At 46.5% G+C, this 23394-nt stretch overlaps 1 protein-coding gene across 1 annotated transcript in view; it reads left to right on the plus strand.

Moving 5' to 3' along the window:
- LOC137538471 (catalase) overlaps nt 1–23394 on the plus strand; it is a 73972-nt gene that overhangs the window by 27772 nt on the left and 22806 nt on the right. Inside the window, exons 3-7 of the mRNA XM_068260683.1 lie at nt 883–993; nt 1071–1201; nt 12951–13055; nt 16534–16659; nt 19937–20128. Of these exons, the coding sequence (XP_068116784.1) occupies nt 883–993; nt 1071–1201; nt 12951–13055; nt 16534–16659; nt 19937–20128 (665 nt within the window). The remainder of the gene's footprint in view (nt 1–882; nt 994–1070; nt 1202–12950; nt 13056–16533; nt 16660–19936; nt 20129–23394) is intronic.

Raw genomic sequence — 23394 nt, forward strand, 5'->3', positions numbered from 1 at the left:
TGACGTCACGACGTCGGTGACGTCAACCCGCCCCGTCACCATGGCGACGGGGGAAGCCCTCCAGGAATTCCCATTCTTTGAACGGGATTTCCTGATCGAAGCGGGGGGATGCCGCTGAGCAGCGGCTATCATGTAGCGAGCCCTGGGCTCGCTACATGATTTAAAGAGGGGGAAAAAATAAAAACTGCTGCGCTGCCTCCTGGCGGAACTTATTAGACCGCCAGGAGGGTTAAAGTAGTTAGGACACCTACGAATACCTGGGTACTTCTGCTCAGTGTAGTTGACTACGCAAGGAAAAGCATTCTTCTGTAACTAAGACCCCGGCTTTTACCTTGGCTGTAGGGATAGCAGTGGTGCCTGGATGATCGATCCATGTCAACGCATTTGTTTGGACATTTGCATGTGAGTGTAAAAAGGGTTAACTACTTTTTTTTTTTTTTTTTTTTTTTTTTGCTATTTTTCTTAAATGTCCTAACTTGAGAAGATGTGCCTGGATATACGTATCTTTTTCTTACACTTGAAAGGGCAAAGTAAAACCTTTTTATACTTGCCCGAGTCTCCCTCCAGCCCCATGAGCACCGGTGGGTGCCTCCGTTCACGTGGTATCGCTCCCGGTAATTTGACTCAGACGCACCAGTCGGCTCTTCTGCGTCTGCAGCGTGAAAGGGAGCTTTGACAGTTGGAAGAGGAGCAGTTTGTTATATTAGCAAACGCTCTTTGGGAGTACCAGCTGCAGATGACTCATTCACTCATTTCAGGTTATTTAATGTGTGTACTTTATTCATTATTAAAGTTTCGGTGTACTTGTGATTTAATTTGTGCACAAGACAAATTTTTCCTGGTTCTCTTTATCCTCATGCAATACTATGTTGTCATCTCTAGGAGCCTTTGGGTATTTCGAGGTGACCCATGACATCACAAGATACAGCAGGGCCAAAGTGTTCGAGCACATCGGAAAGCGGACCCCGATCGCGGTGCGCTGCTCCACTGTCGGTAAGTCCCGCCTCCTGAGCCTTCCCCCTCGTGGAATGTGGGGCTCACGTGACTTGTTACCCGTCTTTCCTCCTCAGCTGGAGAATCCGGCTCCTCTGACACCGTGCGCGACCCGCGAGGATTCGCTGTGAAGTTTTACACCGACGAAGGGAACTGGGATCTGACTGGCAACAACACCCCCATCTTCTTCATCCGCGACGCCATGCTGGTAAGAGATGTGCAGCGTGTTGTGTTTCAAACTAGTCCAAACTATTGCACAAGAGAAAAATCAGTGTTTAAAGTGAACCTGCTACACTTGTAGATACACATTAACCTCCCTGGCGGTAGGATTACTTCCAGATTTTGTCTGAAGGCGGAGCAATTTTTTTTCACAAGCTTTTAGACCCTAAAAAAAAATCATACCGCTACATAGATCTGTAGCAGCCCTGCACATTACACACCTCCTATGGATCCAGCTCGGGGTTACCGCTCTGAGCTGCGGATTTCTGGCCCGAGCCTGACTCGGGATTACCCCTAAGATTGTGCCCGGGGGGGGGGGGGGCTGAGATTACATTCACATTTTACATCATTCTACCAAAACGTTGTATGCTCCAATAAAAGCACTTTATTACGCTCTTCTCAAACTAGTCCGAGGAAAAGTGCTCTCTGCAAGAATCCCAACATTTCTGTTCTTTGGCCACATTTACTTCCTGGGTACAAACTTAAAGGGAACCTAAACTGAGAAGGAGATGGATTTTTCCTTTTAAAATACCAGTTGCCCGACTCTCCTGCTGATCCTGTGTCTCGAATACTTTTAGCGGTACTTATCCGTTAGCCGGGCGCATCCTCTAGGTGGCGACAAAACTCCACCAGAGTTACATCTTTCCATACTATCCATGTCGGCCTGGAGGGGGAATAGTAATTAGCGCCACCTGCCGGATGCGCCCGGCTAACGGATAAGTACCCTTTTAGCCACACCCCCTCAACAACAAGCATGCAGATCAGGTTCTCTGACTGAAGTCAGACTGGATTAGCTGCATGCTTGTTTCAGGGTGTGATTCAGCCACTACTGCAACCAGAGATCAGCAGGGCTGCCAGGCAACCGGTATTGTTTAAAAGGACAAATCCATATCCCTCTCTGTTTAGGTTCCCTTTAAGTTGTAGCGAGGCGGATCTACTAAGCTTTCAAGCTGTTTAAAACTTTACATCCACTTTAGGTTTCCTATAAAGAGACACTGAAGCGAAAAAAAAGATTTGTATGTGTAGTACAGCTTGGTAATAAAACATGGCATAAGTCTAATATTTCCAGTACTGGAAGAGTTAAGAAACGCCAGTTGTTTATGCAAAAGAGCCATTGAGCTCCACAATGACTTACAAAGTCGCAGAGAGCTCTGTCTTCTGAAGCTTGTTATCTCAAATGTCAGTCACTGTATGTTCCTTTTCGCTCCTGGAGGACAAATCAATAGTTCACTGGCTTGCTCTGTAAAATCATTTAGAATGCTGAGTAGTGTGTAAACTGCAAACATTAGAGAGTGATGCAATGTTATAAATAACACTATATAACTAAAAGTAAAAATATGAGAATATTTTCTTTGCTGCTAATGTTCTATTCCTTATCCATACTACACAAACCGTTAAAGCGAAAAGATTATGATATAATGAATTTACTCAGGAATTCTACCAGCCTCCTATCGTCTTGGTCCCTTGGCATCTTTCTGCTCTGTTTCCATTAAGCAACTGTGCCCTCTGTAAGTTCTATGCACTGTCCTAGGCCATGTGCCTCCCCCATTCGGGAGAATTCTGCGTTTGTAAAAATTGCTACTGTCATTGCAGTCAGGGATGGATTTAGGACAAGGCTACCTAGGCCATGGCCTAGGGAACCACAGGAGGAAGGGCACCAAAGCAGCAGGCTAAATTGGTGCAGTGGTTGCAAGCTTGCAAATGCTGCAATAGAGGGAGATCAGGCTCGTTTGATCTCCCTGCTGCCAGCCGCCTGTGCAGCAGCAGCCACCTTGCTCTCTGTGCACGTTTGCATTGTGGCGTCTTGCATACTTTTTTCTATTGTGTTGTAGGCAAATCACTAGGAAGACAACAGGAAGTGGAAATACATCAGAAATTTTTTTTTTCTTTTTGCATACAAAACACATATTGCGTTACATTGACTTTCATTATGTACGTTTTTGATGCATTTTTTTTTTTAAAATGTGTAACAAAACCAGCGTTTTTTAAAGACTCATATTACAAAAAGCATACCCATGCAGGGTTTTTTTTTTTTTTTTTTTTTTTTTTTATGCAGCCAATTGAGTAACATTATAAGCATACACGCTGCATTTTAGCGTTTCTGCCTAGTGTGTTCCCAGACTACAGACTCGGTTGACGCCTGTACACGCTCTATTTGATGCAGCCATGAACGGCCAGCTCAGCCGGGGTTAGTAGAGCGTTTGTGCGCACCTTTAGCCCTCCTTGTTTACCTGCAGTCAGAGCTGTAACTGTGTATGGAGAGGCAGAGATTTCTTATCTCACTCGGAGTACAGGTTGAAGGCTGGTGATTGCGTTCAGAGTTTGACCCTGGGACTTTGTCTAGAGCATGTCCCAGATCGATGGTCACACAGCAGGCAGAGGTTCCTGTCCTACAGATCGCGGTCTGTTTATATAACCCCCTCACATGACACTTTTTTTTTTTTTTTTTTTTTTTTAATCCCAAAAAGTGTCCTTTCCCCGTTTCTGCCTCTGTCAGACGTCCTTGGTAGTTCATTCAGATCTTCCTGGTGGTGGCTGTCACAAATTGTCACTTAGCGAGTGTGTAGCTGGGGATGCCTGAATTTTAAAGCATAGCATGTTTACAATGGGCACGAGATGTACGTGATAGTAGACTATAAGTACATTAAATGACATCCTACTATCTCCTTTTACCGTTAGTATGCTATCAGTAACTGCTGATATTCTATTGTTGCTTACCTTTAACCCACTGTAAAGCCCAATCTACACTATTATTTATTATTATTAGATTTATATAGCGCCAACATATTACGCAGCGCTGTACAATACATAGGATTACAGACAATGATAACTGGGGTGACAGAACAATACAGGTAACAGACCATAGATACAACAATACAGGTAATAGCAATAAGATACACAACACAATGCAGATAATAGTACAATGCCAGATCATACACTGGAGTGGTAGTGGTAAAAAATTACCAGTTCCAAATTCTGGGTAAAGTGCACACAGTCAAGTATGATACACAAGGGGCTTACAATCTAGAGGGAGGGGGTGGTGACACAAAAGGAGGGGGTGCAGCAAGAAGTTATTGGCAGAAAGGATTAGGGTTGTGTTGAGTTGATGTAGGCCTCCTTGAAGAAGTGAGTTTTTTGAGTGCTTTTTTGAAGGTGGGTGCGAGCCTGATGGGCAGTGGGAGAGAGTTCCACAGGATGGGGGCAGCTCTAGTGAAGTCCTGCAGTCTGGCATGGGAGTGCGAGATGTGTGGGGTGGTTAAGAGGAGGTCGTTGGAGGAGCGAAGGGGGCGGCCAGGGGTATATCTGCTGACCAGGTCAGAGATGTAGGTTGGGCAGGACTTGTGCATGGATTTGTATGCCAAACATAGGATCTTGAAGCTGATTCTTTGTACGATTCTATTTACTATTCGATTCGATTAAATCCGACATGTCTGATTGAGATTCAATTCAGTTCGATTTGCTATTGCAAAACAATGGCAAATCGAATTGCATCGAATCCCAATCGGACATGTTGGATTTAATCGAATCGTAAATACAATCGTATCGTGTAGATTGGGCTTACAGGATCTTCTAAAAAAATTTGCATATTGTGATAAAGTTCATTATTTTCTGTAATGTACTGATAAACATTAGACTTTCATATATTTTAGATTCAAATACACACAACTGAAGTAGTTCAAGCTTTTTATTGTTTTAATATTGATGATTTTGGCATACAGCTCATGAAAACCCAAAATTCCTATCTCAAAAAATTAGCATATTTCATCCGACCAATAAAAGTGTTTTTTGAAACAAAAAGTCAACCTTCAAATTATTATGTTCAGTTATGCACTCAATACTTGGTCGGAAATCCTTTTGCAGAAATGACTGCTTCAGTGCGGCGTGACATGGAGGCAATCAGCCTGTGGCACTGCTCAGGTGTTATGGAGGCCCAGGATGCTTCAATAGCGGCCTTAAGGTTCGTATACACGTCCGATAAAGATCATTCGTTACGAACGATTCGTGATGTTTACACGATATTCAAATTAGACCGAAAAGATCGTTGGTAATGAACGATTGTGTACACACGTGAACGATATAAGTATAAAGTACTGAACGACGAACGATTAAAAAAATGCGTGCGCAAACGGAAGTGACGTTATGACAGGCAATAAGAACATGCGTACTACTCCACAGATGATCATTATCGGACGATCTTTGTACACACTGCAACGATTGAACGATTATCTTTCGAAAAAATCCGCCGGGTTGGAAGATCGTTTGAAAATTTGAAAAGCACGATTATCGCTCCGATTGTCGTTATCGTTCGGTTTCGAACGATCGTTATCGTACATGTGTACTCAGCTTTAAGCTCATCCAGAGTGTTGGGTCTTGCGTCTCTCAACTTTCTCTTCACAATATCCCACAGATTCTCTATGGGGTTCAGGTCAGGAGAGTTGGCAGGCCAATTGAGCACAGTAATACCATGGTCAGTAAACCATTTACCAGTGGTTTTGGCACTGTGAGCAGGTGCCAAGTCGTGCTGAAAAATGAAATCTTCATCTCCATAAAGCTTTTCAGCAGATGGAAGCATGAACCCACTTTTGAACCAGAAACAGCGGCAGAAGCGCCTGACCTGAGCTACAGAGAAGCAGCACTGGACTGTTGCTCAGTGGTCCAAAGTACTTTTTTCGGATGAAAGCAACTTTTGCATGTCATTCGGAAATCAAGGTGCTAGAGTCAGAAGGAAGACTGGGGAGAGGGAAATGCCAAAATGCCTGAAGTCCAGTGTCAAGTACCCACAGTCAGCGATGGTCTGGGGTGCCATGTCAGCTGCTGGTGTTGGTCCACTGTGTTTTATCAAGGGCAGGGTCAATGCAGCTAGCTATCAGGAGATTTTGGAGCACTTCATCTCCATAAAGCTTTTCAGAAGATGGAAGCATGAAGATGGCACCTGCTCACAGTGCCAAAACCACTGGTAAATGGTTTACTGACCATGGTATTACTGTGCTCAATTGGCCTGCCAACTCTCCTGACCTGAACCCCATAGAGATTCTGTGGGATATTGTGAAGAGAAAGTTGAGAGATGCAAGACCCAACACTCTGGATGAGCTTAACCCTCCTGGCGGTCTATTAAAAACCGCCAGGGGGCAGCGCAGGGTTTTTTTTTTTTTTTTTTTTTTGTTTTTTTATCATGTAGCGAGCCTAGGGCTTGCTACATGATAGCCGCTGTGCAGCGGCATCCCCCTACCCTCTTCGAACGCGATCGGCGATCAGGAAATCCCGTTCAAAGAACGGGATTTCCTGGAGGGCTTCCCCCGTCGCCATGGCGGGGCGGGATGACGTCACGGGGTTACCGCCAGGAAGGTTAAGGCCGCTATCGAAGCATCCTGGGCCTCCATAACACCTGAGCAGTGCCACAGGCTGATAGCCTCCATGCCACGCCGCATTGAAGCAGTCATTTCTGCAAAAGGATTCCCGACCAAGTGTTGAGTGCATAACTGAACATAATTAAAGGTTGAATTTTTTGTTTTGTTTTAAAAACCCTTCTCTTTTATTGGTCGGATGAAATATGCTAATTTGCTAATTTTGAGATGGGAATTTGGGGTTTTCATGAGCTGTATGCCAAAATCAATATTACAACAATAAAAGGCTTGAACTACTTCAGTTGTGTGTAATGAATCTAACATGTATGAAAGTCTAATGTTTATCAGTACATTGCAGAAAATAATGAACTTTATCACAATATGCTAATTTTTTGAGAAGATCCTGTATGTTCCTGGCATCACTGGAGATGCCTTATTACAGGGGTGCCCACACTTTTTCGGCTCGCGAGCTACTTTAAAATTTGCCGAGGCCAGGAGATCTACCAACGTCCCAAATGCTAAGCACGCGTCCCCCCCCCCCCCCCCCCCCCCCGCCCGCGTTAGCCAGGTATATGTGCCTGCAGCATAGGTTACGTGCCCTCAGTATAGGTTAGCCTGGTATATGGGCCCTCAGTGAAGGTTAGCCAGGTATATGGGCCCCCAGTGTAGGTTAGCCAGGTATATGGGCCCCCAGTGTAGGTTAGCCAGGTATAGGAGCCCTCATTATAGGTTAGCCAGGTATATGGGCCCCCAGTGTAGGTTAGCCAGGTATATGGGCCCCCAGTGTAGGTTAGCCAGGTATATGGGCCCTCAGTGTAGGTTAGCCTGGTATAGTAGCCCTCAGTGTAGGTTAGCCAGGTATATGGGCCCTCAGTGTAGGTTAGCCAGGTATATGGGCCCCCAGTGTAGGTTAGCCAGGTATTGGTGCCCCCAGTGTAGCTTAGCCAGGTATTGGTACCCTCAGTGTAGCTTAGCCAGGTATTGGTGCCCCAGTGTAGCTTAGCCAGGTATTGGTGCCCCCAGTGTAGCTTAGCCAGGTATTGGTGCCCTCAATGTAGGTTAGCCAGGGTCCTCTGGACTCCTGGAACCTCTGGCAGGCAGGCCGCTGGCCAATATGAATGGCGGGGAGAAGACGGCAAGACGCGGCGAGGAGAGAGGCGGCGCGGCCGCTACGTCACGGCTGGGGGCAGCGCCGGGCATGTTACCAGCACGCACGTTGCAGGCTGCCCGGCGCCGCCCCCAGCCATGACGTAGCGGCCGCGCCGCCTCTCTCCTCCCTCTCTGCTCGCCGCGTCTTCTCTCCCCGTCTCCCGTGCATTCTTATTGGCCAGCAGCTAAACATGATGAGCTGCTGGCCGCAAAATTTAATGAGACTACCGAGGAGGCGGTCGCGATCTACCGGTAGATCGCGATCGACCTATTGGGCAGCCCTGCCTTATTATATCAGGCCCAGTAATATTGGAGGTGGAGGACCAACAGAGTCATCACTTTGCAGAGCACATCAACATTTCATACAGTTCTGTTGAAAAACTAGTTAAAGGGAGCCTAAAGTGAGCGGGATACGGAGGCTGCCATATTCCTTCCCTAATAAACCAATCTGCTTGCCTGACTTCTCTGCTGATGCTCCACCTCTAATACAAGTCCCTGCCCTGGAATGAGCATACAGATCAGATGCTGTGACTCCGCTGGCTGCATGCTTGTTCTGGGGCTGTGACTCCATCACAACTAAAGCCAAAAGCTCAGCATGACAGCCAGGGAACCGGCATTGTTTTGTGAGGGAATGAAGATGGCAGCCTCTATTTCCTCTTACTTTAGGTTCCCTTTTTAAAGGGAAACTGAAAGAGATATATGGATGCTGACCTTTATTTCCTTATTAACCTATGCACATTGCCTGGCTACCGTGTTGATCCTCTGCTTCTGATACCTTTAGCCATAGCCCCTGAACAAGCATGCAGCAGAACAGGTGTTCTGACTGAAGTCAGACTGGATTAGCTGCATGCTTGTTTCTGGTGTGATTCAGCCACTACTGCAGCCAAAGAGATCAGCAGGATAGCCAGGCAGCTGGTATTGCTCAACCACTTAAAAGGGTTCTGTGTAGGTTAAAAAGTAAAACAAGGTGACACTTACCTGGGGCTTCTATCAGCCCCCTGCAGCGGTAATGTCCCGCGCCGTCCCCTCTCGATGCGCCGTTCCCCGCCCGCAGCACCGGGCATTATTCATTTGACAGACGAATAATGCACGCTCCCGTTCGTGTCATCGGGAGCTTACTGTGCAGGCGCAGTAAAGAGTTTTCTTGTACTGCGCAGTAAGCTCTGACGCGTGCGGAAGCAAGAGCTCAGCTGCGCAGCCGCAGTGTAATCACTCGCGTGATTACCCGGGGACCGGCATTGGGGGACGGCGCTTCAGGAGAGGACGGCGCGGGACATCGCCGCTGCAGGGGGCTGATAGAAGCCCCAGGTAAGTGTCACCTTGTTACTTTTTAACCTACACAGAACCCCTTTAACCACTTCGCATCCAGACCTTGTTTTCCCCTTATTGACCAGAGCAGTTTTGAGACTTTAGCGGAGTCCCTTTTTTAATCAGCAATAACTTCATCTGTACTCGTGCCACTTAAGTTATCTATATATCGTTTTTTTCAAGACAAAGTAAGCTTTCATTGGGGGTATTTGGTACAAAGTAAAATGTTCCTCTCTATGCATTTTAATGGGAAAAAGTGGGAATTTTTAAAAAATGCATTGTTTCTCAATTTTGACCAATTCCTGTTTGGAAATAAAGTGCGATTGACATAAAAACTGTGCCGCCAGTTAAAGTCGCCCCAGTATAGATATCCAGATGTGTCCCCAGTATCACCGCCTCCCCCAGTATAGTCAGATGTGTCCCCAATATCAGCCCCCCCCCCCCCCTAGCATAGCCACATGTGTCCCCTGCGTTTGACAGCCCCAGAATAGATTGACAGACGTGCCCCTCTTTATAGCCATATGTGTCCCCGGATCAGGATTAACCCCATTATGGCCAGATGTACCCCCAGGATTAGTGCTGCCCCCCCATTATAGCCAAATGTGCCCCCAGTATATAACTGCCCCCCCAGTTGCCCAGATGCACCAAATTAGTAACCCCCCCCCCCCCTACCCTTAGTCAATTAGATGCCCCCAACAAATATCTAAACCCCCCCCTTTTATTTATGCTACTCCCCCACCCCCCAGGATCGATAGCCAGATGCCCCCCCTTCCCATGAGGCAGCCCCCTCCATGCAGAAATCCTAAAAAAAATCATCCAGAAAGCAGCCTCACTCACCTACCTCGTTTCTGCGACTGTCCTGAAGCCTGATCCTCTGTTCTGAACTCTGCAGTCAGCAGCATATTGCAGGTTACCCGGGTCCCGGCTTGATGACGTCATCAAGCCGGGACCCGGGTCACCGGCAATACGCGGCTGAATGCAGAGCAGTGATCGGAGGATCAGACTTCAGGATCGTCGCAGGAACGAGGTAGGTGAGTGAGGCTGCTTGCTGAATTATTTTTTTTTTTTTAAACTATTTGTGCGCCGAGGGGGACAGATGAAGGATCGCTGCAGTTCACTACTGCAGCGATCATTCATGGAAGGGGGGTGGACTAATTTGCTACAAGGGAACATGTTCCCTTCCACTAATTAGTATTGCAGCTGACAGTGCCGGAGGGTGCGCTCTGAAGCGCACCTGACCGTGCACAGCAGGGTTGCAGCCAGGTCAGTATATCTACGTCGCTGTGGCTTGGAGGATGCCACAGCTGACGTAGATATACTGTAGCGGTGGGGAAAGTGGTTAAGGACCACAGTCCCCCTTAAGGACCAGACACTTTTTTTTTTTTTTTTTTCCATTCAGACCACTGCAGCTTTCTCGGTTTATTGCTCGGTCATACAACCTACTATCTAAATGACTTTTACTTCATTTTCTTGTCACTAATGCAGCTTTCTTTTGGTGCCATTTGATTGCTGCTGTGATTTTTTTTTTTTTTTTTTTTTTTTTTTTTTTAGTTTTTATTATATTCATTAAGACATGAATTTTGTCAAATTTGGGGTGTATTTTTACACATACCCATGCTGGGTGGGAGAAATGGCTCTGTAAATGATTTTTTTTTTTTTTTTTTTTTTTAATACACACAACTGTCCATTTACAGAGATTTCTCCCACCCAGCATGGGGTATGTGTAAAAATAAACCCCAAAACACATTATACTACTTCTCCTCCTGAGTACGGCAATACCACATGTGACACTTTTTTGCAGCCTAGGTGCGCTAAGGGGCCCAACACAGGTCATTTTGAGGCATTTTGTTTCCAGGCTACTCCTTACGGTTAAGGGCCCCTAAAATGCCAGTATAGGAACCCCACAAGTGACCCCATTTTAGAAAGACACCTCAAGGTATTCAGTTAGCAGTATGGTGAGTATATAGAAATGATTTTTGTCGCGTTAGCGGAAATCGATTTTTTTTTTTTTTCACAAACGTGACAAACAATTCTATGAACTTGCCATACTAACTGAATACCTTGAGGTGTCTTCTTTCTAAAATGGGGTCACTTGTGGGGTTCCTATACCGCCCTGGCATTTTACGGGCCCAAAACCGTGAGTAGTCTGGAAACCAAATGCCTCAAAATGACTGCAGATGCTTATACCCCTGAACAAATTTTGATGACAGGTGGTCTATCAGGGGCCAAATTTTGTGGAACCGGTCATAAGGGCTCTTCCACATTAGGGCAGATTTTGTGCGTTAACGCAAACGGCTAACGTTTGCGTTAACCAAGGTAAGATGAAAGTCCATAGCCTTTCATTTTGCCTTTCACACCCGACGCTGCGTTTTGATGCGTTGCGGTTCCGACGCACCCGGGCGCAGTTTTTAGTCCAACGCACCCGCCAGTCGGCGTTTTCCGTCGGGTTTAATTACCAACTACCGCCGCTGATTGCGTCGCACCGCAGATACCCGACGACACGCCGCAGGCACGCGTTGTCTAATGTGAAGGAGCCCTAAGCAGGGTGGCCTTAGATGACAGGTTGTATTGGCACTGAAGTGCAGGATGTTCTCAAATCGTGACCTGGACATGGCAGCAGAGAACACGGGCATGTGATGTATTGGGTGCGTCGACCAATAAGACCGCAATACATTCTTTTTGACTAGACCCATGTTAAGGAGAAGGCCCCAAAAAATGTTACGTTCGGAAACTTGGAGTGGCTTCCACCAAAAAGACTGGGCATTGTAGCTTCTTGGATTGGCGGTTGCGTATTGTGTGGCATAAGGGTTGGTCTCAGCCACAATTAAGTCGTAGAGACCAGCAGTGATCAGAAAAAACAATTCTGTCACTGCGGGGGGGGGGGGGGGGGCGGGTGAGGGTTTGGCCGGGTGATCTGAAGCCCGCAGGGGGCAGATTAGGGCCTGATCTGATGGATAGGAGTGCTAGGAGGTGACAGGAGGTGATTGATGGGTGTCTCAGGGGGTGATTAGAGGGGAGAATAGATGCAAGCAATGCACTTTGGAGGTGATCGGAAGGGGGTCTGAGGGTGTGAGCGGGTGTTTGGGTGCCCGCAAGGGGCAGATTGGGGTCTGATCTGATGGGGGCAGTGACGGAGTGATTGATAGGTGATTAGAGGGGAGAATAGATGCAAGCAATGCACTGGCGAGGTGATCTGAGGGTGTGGGCGGGTGATCAGGTGCCTGCATGGAGCAAGTTGGAGTCTGATCTGATGGGTGGCAGTGACAGGGGGTGATTGATGGGTGATTGACAGGTGATCAGTGGGTGATTACAGGGGAGAATAGATGTATACACTACACCGGGGGGGGGGGGGGGGGTGTACAGGAGTCCCCAGGGGGCAGTTTAGGACCTAATCTAAAATATAGCATTGACAGATAGTGACAGGGGGTGATTGGGTGCAAACAGTTGTCTGAGGGGGGGGGGGGGGTCTGAGGGGTGCTGTAGGCGTTCAAGGGGCGGGGGCAGGATCAGGGTGTGTGTACTTTCACAGCTGCCTCCTTCCCTGGTGGTCCCTCGGACACTGGGACCACCAGGGGAGGCGGCAGCCTGTATAATACACTTTGTATACATTACAACCCGCCGGCGCTGCTAAATGGCCAGTGGGTGGGCGTAGCCTAATGCCGGCGGATGCAGGCACATCGCTGCGTGTGATCCCCGGCTAATTGGTCCCCCCAGGAGCCACCGCCGATCGGTGTTACGCGGTCCTGGGGGTGCCACTTTTCCGGTGCCTATTGGTAGTGGGCAGTCGGCAAGTGGTTTAAAAAGAAAGGAATATGGCAGCCTCCATATCCCTCTCACTTAATGTGTCCTTTAAATGTTTACAAAATGAAATAAAAATTGTGACAGGCTGAAAATGTAAAATGCATCTGCCGTGAAATGTTGTATTTGTGTCTGCAGTTCCCGTCCTTTATCCACTCTCAGAAGAGGAACCCTCAGACTCACATGAAGGATCCGGATATGGTCTGGGATTTCTGGGCGCTGCGTCCCGAGTCTCTTCACCAGGTAACCCATCCTCCTCATCGGAGAAGGCCAGTGAGGTGCTCTTCCCCCTGGCTTGCATGCACAATTCATGCAAATTGTACTGAGTTTGTAGTTCGGCCTATCAGATGCACTCCCAGCCCAGTTGCCGCACACTCTACTCCCATAAAACATGCACACACTGCAGCTAGTTTACTACCAGTACAGGCACAGAGTAACAGCTTATTATACTGTACACACTGGAGGCAGCAGAGATCAGCACATGCTGCAACTAGTTTATCATCAGTACAGGCACAGAGTAACAGCTTATACTGTACATACAGGAGGTAGCAGAGATCAGCACATGCTGCAGCTAGATTAGTATCAGTACAGGTACAGAGTAACAGCTTATACTGTACATACTGGAGGTAGCAGAGATCAGCACACACTGCAGCTAGTTTACTATCAGTACAGGCACAGAGTAACAGCTTATACTGTACACACTGGAGGCAGCAGAGATCAGCACATGCTGCAACTAGTTTATCATCAGTACAGGCACTTGGTAACAGGTAAACCAATGTTATTCAGTTGGCTAGTGCACACTTGAATGTGTTTTCTCAATGCAGATAAAAACAGACAGCAGTGAAGCACGGCTTGTGTTTTTCATTATCGATTTACATTAGCTTCTGTGATAAAACGTGCATGTTTTCACATAGACAAACACGCATGGTGCACAGAAAATTGACAGACAAGTGAGCCTCAGCTTCATATTACTCATGCTGTCCACCTCTAATAAAGCAGTACTGGCTCTGCAGACTCCTCAGCAGCATCACTACAGTAGTGTGGAAGGTTAGAGAGGTTGGGGTCGACGCTGTACACAAGACCCTGCTGCTCTCTGTTCAGTAGACGATCTACAAATCCTATGTCTACTGAGCAGATGCAGTCATTAGAACAATTGTGCAGAAAGCCTTTTCTCTCTGCGCCCTTAGTTGTCAGTCTCTCAGAACAAGGGGGGGGAAACTACTCCACCACGGGCCCCCTGCGGCTACATCCCTTGTTTCGCCACTGCACGCTGCAGTGTGCTGATCTCTTCTACCTCCAGTGAACTTGTCCAATCGTACCAAACTGTTAAATGTGTTTGTCTTATGATTGCTTCCATGCCTGACTGATACATAGTGGCTTGTCCGTCTGCGTTTTAAATTGTGCTTTCCCCCTTATCATTGTGCAACTGTATTTGTTTTTTGGTTTATTGGGCAACACTTTTATAGCCGTATAATAGTTGTTACAGCTGACAATTGCAAGTCTGTTCATAGATTGAATTAGAAGTAGTGCAATTGTTAATGAGGAACCAACAGTCTTTCTTTGTACACAGAGGAATACAAAATGCAGGGGACACGTCCTGTGGCCATGTACATCAATCCGAGATTTAATCATTTTAGGCCACAAAAATGGGAGCCATGAGTACCAAAGTTCTGCATGATTCATTATATGAATCTTAATAAACAAAGAACCTATTTGTGCGCTCCTCACAATTAGTGTGACTGCAAAGATTAAAACTTTTCCTGGATCGCACCTGAAAAAAGTGTGTGTGCCACTCTACAAGAAATATAAAAGTTGGACAGGGCGCTCTACAGTAGACAATTAGGGCTATCGTCGACCTTCAAATGAACAATATCAACCTAATAAACATAAATTAGACATAAATTAGACATGACAGTGACCATATCTAAATGGCCATATGATAATGTCCCTGATGTTAGAGTCAAATAAAAGTCCACAGGTTTCTTCCTCCGGACCTTTTTAGTACACAGATAATTTTCAACAGTTCCTGAGTGTTATAGTAACAGTATACGCTCACCAGATTCCACAGCTGCCCTTCTCAGGATCAGCAAACACGCTTCTGGACCAAGCCAGTATTATCTCGATGTCCCAGCCTTTTCCTCCTCAGTAAGCCATGCAGACATAGGAGATAAAAAAACTCCAATAGTGTGATACTGTATACTTTAAATCTACTCCAATGCACCAGTGCACCCAAAGGTATAATATCAGCACCCTGTGCTTCACTGTGCTCCACCACCAGTTAATCAATAAAGCCTCTCACCACATGAACTGGCTGACCCAGCACAGACCAGCATCAATCACTTTTGCCGCTTGCATCAAACTTATATTTCCGTTGACAGCTTTCCTGGAACTCAAACAGGGCCATACATAGTGTAAAATCTTCTTTTATTAAAATGATTAAAACGTAGTGCACTTACAATGTAGTAGAATCAAAATGCGCATATAAAATCCTTATGAGCTCTTCCAGCGTCCCTCGCTCCTTAGGCCACGCCCAACTGGCCCTAGCCCCTGATGAGTCATAGGACGAAACTAGTTGGGCGTGGCCTAAGGAGCGAGGGACGCTGGAAGAGCTCATAAGGATTTTATATGCGCATTTTGATTCTACTACATTGTAAGTGCACTACGTTTTAATCATTTTAATAAAAGAAGATTTTACACTATGTATGGCCCTGTTTGAGTTCCAGGAAAGCTGTCAACGGAAATATAAGTTTGATGCAAGCGGCAAAAGTGATTGATGCTGGTCTGTGCTGGGTCAGCCAGTTCATGTGGTGAGAGGCTTTATTGATTAACTGGTGGTGGAGCACAGTGAAGCACAGGGTGCTGATATTATACCTTTGGGTGCACTGGTGCATTGGAGTAGATTTAAAGTATACAGTATCACACTATTGGAGTTTTTTTTATCTCCTATGTCTGCATGGCTTACTGAGGAGGAAAAGGCTGGGACATCGAGATAATACTGGCTTGGTCCAGAAGCGTGTTTGCTGATCCTGAGAAGGGCAGCTGTGGAATCTGGTGAGCGTATACTGTTACTATAACACTCAGGAACTGTTGAAAATTATCTGTGTACTAAAAAGGTCCGGAGGAAGAAACCTGTGGACTTTTATTTGACTCTAACATCAGGGACATTATCATATGGCCATTTAGATATGGTCACTGTCATGTCTAATTTATGTCTAATTTATGTTTATTAGGTTGATATTGTTCATTTGAAGGTCGACGATAGCCCTAATTGTCTACTGTAGAGCGCCCTGTCCAACTTTTATATTATATGAATCTTGTTCAATCCGCGCGAGTTAAATCTTCTTGCGTGCGCTAATGGAAGTAGCGTGACTAAGTATAGTGCGTTCCTTAGCAACTGCTGATTCTTTTCATTAACGTAGTAGCGGTCGTGCTAGTGACTAGTCACTATCCCGCAGCACTTACAGGGATCGGCCGCTACTAAGGAACACCTGCTATGCTGCCAGTGGCGCGTGTAGCATTCCTGCAATAAAATTGTCACACTACTTTCATTAGCGTGCTTATGAATGTTTAACACGCGTAAATTAGTCAAAGCCTTCATACCTATCGCTCCTATCCATACACAAATGTATTAAGCACATTTTTTTTGACCAGTTGATATTAAACTTGATTTAATCTGACTGTAAGATTTTGTACTTTGATCTGTTTAAACTCTCTCTGGCAGGTCTCCTTCCTGTTTTCGGACCGTGGAATCCCCGATGGCCACAGGCACATGAACGGCTACGGATCTCACACGTTCAAGCTTGTAAATGCCAAAGACGAGGCCGTGTACTGCAAGTTCCACTACAAGGTGACCATGGCGATCAGTATGATTGGGGGCCGTCACATCTTGCCACACCATCTTGCTATACACCAGCGGTTCAGGATGCAAGCCTGGCTGCAGGGGCATAGAGATGTGTATATCAGTAGTGGTGCATTGTGGGTAACCACAGATGTTCACTGAAAGCTGAATTATTGCAAGTTTCTTCTGGTTTAACCTCCTTGGAGACCGCCTGACGCAGGATGGCGGCGGCAGAGAGGCTGTGGTGTTCCACTGCGATGCATAGATGCGTCATCTCACGAGGAACGAGATTTGATGGGAGCGCGCACGAGCGCAAACTTCCGTCACTACACAGCGGGCCCCAGCGATCAGCCTGCCTCCCAATCCGTAGCTGATACCCCCTTTTCCCATGAGAAATCTATTCTTTTTTTTTTTTTTTTTTTTTTTTTCAAAGGATCATTGGGGGCACTGTATGGCTGTTCTGGTGAAACACCTCCCACAGTGCAGTGTTCTCCCCAGAATTTTTTTCCAGCCGGGTGGCATGAAAAAGTAGCCGGGTGGGGCAATATGAGAGAATGCAGGGCCGGTGCTTCTGTGCGCAACTCTGCTTACAGCATAGGAGGTGAGCCGATGACAGCCGGGTGCTCATCAAAACTAGCCGGGTGGAGCACCCGGCTAAAAAAGCCTGGGGAGAACACTGCAGTGTGATGTCAGGACCATGGTGCTGATATCACACTGGGTGCCTTGTTGCATTGTGGGACAGAACAGCTGTTTACAACTGCCAAAAAAGCAAGCAGCATTTCCTTCCACAGACATCACCTGCCAGCAGTAAAAATGTCACCATGTGATAAATGTCAGAATGTAAATCGGGGAGAGGAAAGATTTTACAATGGGCAAATACTGACTAAATTTATATACATAATGTAAAAATGAAGTAATTTTTTATTACATTTTCACTAGAGTTCCTCTTTAACTGTCCCTTGGAGGGTCTCTCAATCAAATCTCTACCATAATCCTATGTCTATGCATGTATCGTAGTGTAGGGACAATTAAGGGGGGGGGGGGTGTTAAAACAATATTTTTTTTACAAAATCAAACTAGAAATTGCAACAGCAATCAAATGCCACCAAAAGTTCTATTTGTGAGAAGGAAAGGAGGTAAAATTCATTTGCTAAGTCTTATGCCCGAGCAATAAACTGTTAGTTATGAAGTGCTGAATTGTAAAAAGAAGAAAAAATGGCCTGGTCACTAGGGGGGTATAAACCTCTGGGGCTTAAGTGGTTTAGAATGCAAACCACACTAAGCATGACTTCTCTAAATGGATTTTCTTGTGCAGGGATCCCTTCCAGCGATGCCAGTTATCCCTGCGGTGCCAGTCTTGTGAAAGGTTTTATAGAGGCGGGAGCAATGCATGCTGGGGTGTGAGAATTCTAGACACACCCACCCATATTGTTCCTGCAAGTCTTCCAGCAATGCTACAACAGCTACCCTAATTCAGGGCTGACCCACTCTGAATATGGCATAGATTTTGCTGTGATTCCGTTTATGATTCTCATTTAAAGTGAATGAGAATCGCTGCAGAATTGTTGCATGCAGTTTTGTTTTGTTTTTTGAAGTGCAGCCAGTGTGGATCAGCCCTCAGCAATCCGCCATGGCGTATCCATGAACGAGCACGCTTACCCGTACTCTGCAAGAAACTGCTCCCTCCATTCACCCTTTGCTGTCATTCTTCCCTTCTCCATTGCTCAGCTAAAGTCAAGCCATGTTTCTGAACAGCACTCACTCCCCAACATTATTGCATATAAAAAGGCCCTGTAGTGACATATAGCAGAATGCAGTAAAGAGGCCCTGTAGTGACATATAGCAGAATGCAGTATAGAGGCCCTGTAGTGACATATAGTAGAATGCAGTAAAGAGGCCCTGTAGTGACATGTAGCACAATGCAGTAAAGAGGCCCTGTAGTGACATGTAGCAGAATGCAGTAAAGAGGCCCTGTAGGGACATGTAGCAGAATGCAGTAAAGAGGCCCTGTAGGGACATGTAGCAGAATGCAGTAAAGAGGCCCTGTAGTGACATGTAGCAGAATGCAGTAAAGAGGCCCTGTAGTGACCTATAGTAGAATACAGTAAAGAGGCCCTGTAGTGACATATAGCAGAATGCAGTATAGAGGCCCTGTAGTGACATATAGCAGAATGCAGTAAAGAGGCCCTGTAGTGACATATAGCAGAATGCAGTAAAGAGGCCCTGTAGTGACATATAGCAGAATGCAGTAAAGAGGCCCTGTAGTGACATATAGCAGAATGCAGTATAGAGGCCCTGTAGTGACATATAGTAGAATGCAGTAAAGAGGCCCTGTAGTGACATGTAGCAGAATGCAGTAAAGAGGCCCTGTAGTGACATGTAGCAGAATGCAGTAAAGAGGCCCTGTAGTGACATATAGCAGAATGCAGTAAAGAGGCCCTGTAGGGACATGTAGCAGAATGCAGTAAAGAGGCCCTGTAGGGACATGTAGCAGAATGCAGTAAAGAGGCCCTGTAGGGACATGTAGCAGAATGCAGTAAAGAGGCCCTGTAGGGACATGTAGCAGAATGCAGTAAAGAGGCCCTGTAGGGACATGTAGCAGAATGCAGTAAAGAGGCCCTGTAGGGACATGTAGCAGAATGCAGTAAAGAGGCCCTGTAGGGACATGTAGCAGAATGCAGTAAAGAGGCCCTGTAGGGACATGTAGCAGAATGCAGTAAATTATTTAGGCTACCCACTTTTACATTTAAATAACTTGGTTTCAGCACCAGAAACACTTCACCACCCCTGTGAAATTTCAGAATGTAAATCAGGGAGAGGAAAGTTTTAATAGCCACACACTGACTTTATAATCTATAAGTTAACCTCTTGCTGTTCCAGGATGTAGAATCTACAACTAGAGATGTCGGCGAACCCCTCACCCTGTACTACTTCCGGGTCGCTATGACCCGAAGTAGTACGGCTGCTCTGGGCAGCGGTGCGCGTCCTTGGTCGCGCGCCTGTTGCCAGGCACTTTATGCGCATGTGCGTGACGTCATGAGTGATGTCACGCTCATGCGCAGACAGTGCCCGGCAACAGGTGCGCGATCAAAGACTCGCACCACCGGCCCAGCGCAGCCGTACTACTTTGGAAGTAGTAGCGGCCCATAGGGGTTTGCGGACGAACGGTTCGCCAGCATCTCTATCTACAACCTAATTAGTGTTGCGCTGTGTTCCCGGACGTAGAATCTGCATTAAAAAGTTTTTTTGCCCTGGCAGTGTATCAGCTTGTCCTGTGTGTTTTCAGACTGATCAGGGTATCCGTAATCTGACCGTGGAGGAGGCCGCTCGCCTGGCTTCGGAAGATCCCGACTATGGAATCCATGACTTGTATGAAGCCATCGCCAATGGGAACTATCCATCCTGGACCTTCTACATCCAGGTCATGACCTTCGAGCAAGCTGAGAAATTCAGATTCAACCCCTTCGACTTAACCAAGGTAGGCAAAGCCTGTAGAGCGTTCAAAGCAAACTTCTGTAACTGTGTCCTGATCTGCAACGCGGAGCGTCAGCTGGGACAGAAAGCTGCTCTATTGGTCAGTTCCACAGCACTGTAAAATGGGGTGGAGCCTAAATGAAAAAATGTTAGATTACAGATAATACCTGTTTTGTAAATGTGGTAACTCCCTACCCAGTGCCTGCTCTAGCAATCTATGTGTAAGTTCTTTTATGAACTGTCTGTGTATATCGTAAGTTTGCTTTCTGTGGATGGTGTGCTAAATCCACCTGCTTCATTGAGAAATCAAAGGGGAAGGGCTTCCTTCTGATGCTAGGAGGCTTCCACCTGACGCTTGGTAGCTGGAGCTCCTCTCGAATTTTTTTTTTTTATTTATTTATTTTTTCACTCCATGAAGTTTTCCTTAAATCATTTCTGCTTATGAACTGTCATCGTGTGCTCAATATCCTGGCAAAACTTACTTCTCAGTCACATCAGTATTGGATCCTATATAAAATAGGTGAACCAACTGTGGGTGGAGAATACTAAACTCCATTAACCTCCGTACCGTTGTGATTCCTGCGACCGCGGGAAGGTTTTTACATTTTTTTTTCCTATCATGTAGCTAGCCTAGCGCTAGCTACATGATGCCCCCTCCCTGCGGCGTCCCTCCCACCCCTCCGATTGCCGCCGGTGCATATGCCCATAAGGAAACCCCGTTCTGAACGGGATTTCCTTTAGCGCTTCCCCCGTAGTCATGGCGACACCGACGTTGTGACGTCAGCGGGAGTCCCGATCCAACCCTCAGCGCTGCCTGGCACTGATTGGCCAGGCTGCGCACGGGGTCTCGGTGGGGGGGGGCCCTCTAACGCGGCAGGTAGTGGTGAATCTGTGGCGGCGATCGCATGATACACGCAGCTAGCAAAAAACTATGTAAATCGTCCCACCAGGGCCTGAGAAACCCTCCGGTGGGTTACCCCGAGCTCAGCTCAGGATAACCGTCAAGGAGGTTAAGCATCAGTTCCCCTAGAATCGGTTAGAAAGGCTCAACAGCCGTTTCGCACTATACAAACTAGTGCTTCCTGAGGAAGCACTAGTTTGTATAGTGCGAAACGGCTGTTGACCATTCTTACATGCTTATCCCTCTCTCTCCTGGCATTATTGTGCTGCTGATGCTTAATTTTTAATAGTTTCAAATAAAAGCTGTTTTTACTGGATGTGCCCAGCCGCTCTTGTCTACATGGTGACTGGCTTCGTGGAACTGATGTCTTTTTGGCTTTGAGCACTCTGGAGTGTCGCTCTGCAGTGGTCCTGTGCACTTCTCTCTCTATAGTATGTTGATAGGAAAACATGTCCATTGGTCCAGGCCTTGCCTTCTTATGTGCAGGACACACAGGATGTTTTGGGTGTCCTAGCCGGTTTTGAGGTGCCCCCGGGGTCCCTCCTTGTCGGGATCGATGTGGAGTCTCTCTACACGTCGATCCCACATGAGGAGGGCCTCCGGGCAATGTCCTTCTTCCTCCGCGAGCGGCATCCCTCCGCTTTGGCTCATAATGCCTTTATAGTTGAGGCGATGAGATTGATTCTAACGCGGAATTGCTTTACCTTTGATGGAGGTTATTATCAGCAATTACGAGGAACGTCGATGGGGGCGTCGTGTGCACCAGCCTATGCATGTCTGCATTTGGGACTCTGGGAGAGGGAACAAGTTTTCCCTACCCCGGAGTATGGTGCACACGTCGCCCTCTGGATTAGATTCATAGACGACGTGTGGAGGGGTACTGAGATTGAGTTGGAACAATTTGTGTCCAAACTCCATATCAATGAGAAGAATATTCAATTAACGTTTTCGTTCGGTATGGAGATACCCTTTTTGGATCTCATGCTGAAAATAGACGGAAAGAAAGTGACCACAATGTCCTTTCGTAAACCTACTGCTGGTAACACGGTATTGCATGCTGGAAGTCATCATCCACAGTCCCTAAAGAGGGGAATCCCATATGGACAATTCCTCCGTCTTAGGAGGAACTGTGGGAGAGATGATGACTTCAGACAGGAGGCCCGAATGATGTATCAGAGATTCCGAGAACGTGGATATACACACTCGGTGTTACGTAAAGCTCTAAAAAGGGCATGGCGCCAGGACCGGCAAGAATTGCTGGCCCCCGGAGGGATGCCGCGAAGGGCGGTGGGGGAGGGACATATGCGCCTTATAACCGGCTTTGGAGCCCATTGGGCAAACTTACGTGAACTTCTCAATAAGTTCTGGCCTATTTTGACTTCGGATAAAGAGGTTGCAAAAATTGTAGGGCCGAGACCACTTCTAACAGCAAGGCGGGCACCGAATTTGAGGGACTGTTTGGTACATAGTGAACTACAAAAAAATCCTTCTACATGGCTTGACCAGAGGAAACCCATGGGGATGTTTAAATGCTCGAAATGTAAGATGTGTGCCTATGTGGACCGTACCAATGTGTTTTTTGACTGCAGGGGAGAAAAGGAATATACTATTAGATCTTTTATAAATTGTGACACAAAAAAAGTAGTGTATATGATACAATGCCCTTGCGGCCTAAAATACATAGGTAAAACTAAAAGAGAGGGTGCTGGAGCATTTCGGAAAGATTACAAGTGGCAAGGCTACAGGGATAATTTATGATCATTATAGGGATCATTATCAGAATAGCCTGAAGGGGACCTCAGTTAGGGGAATTTAAGGTTTGAAGATTTCTGGGAGGAGGGGAGATTTTGATGAGGTCCTCTACTGCAAAGAGGCCATGTGGATCTTCAAACTTGGAAGTGTGACTCCGGGTGGACTCAATGCAGAATTGGACCTATCCCCCTTCCTCAGAATCAATAAGTATATTTAGTAACGAGTCCCCTGATTGTGGTCCCTTAATAAGGAAAGTCCTGGGACAAACTAGATGCAAGGGTAGAGCAAGAGCTGTGAGTGGATCCGCAGTGCATGAACTGTGCCACAAACATGAACTGTGCCTTTAAGTGTGCCTCTTTGAATGAGGGAAGATAAGATACAAGCAGAACTTATTATATGTCTTATATGCCTGCCATGAAGGTAGCTGAGAGATTGAGGAACTGCCTAAATAAATCTGAATATGAGTTCAATCGAAAATATGTCTGCATGTATATTGGGGACAGAAATGACAAGGATAAGCAGTAATGTGAAGATCAGTATTTCTGTTTCTGGCTGTGAAAAGGAGTGGCCTCAGTACAACCTGCCTTAATGCCGACTCTGCCCATATAAATGTACTA

Source organism: Hyperolius riggenbachi, chromosome 11, assembly GCF_040937935.1.
Source record: "Hyperolius riggenbachi isolate aHypRig1 chromosome 11, aHypRig1.pri, whole genome shotgun sequence".
Lineage (NCBI taxonomy): Eukaryota > Metazoa > Chordata > Amphibia > Anura > Hyperoliidae > Hyperolius > Hyperolius riggenbachi.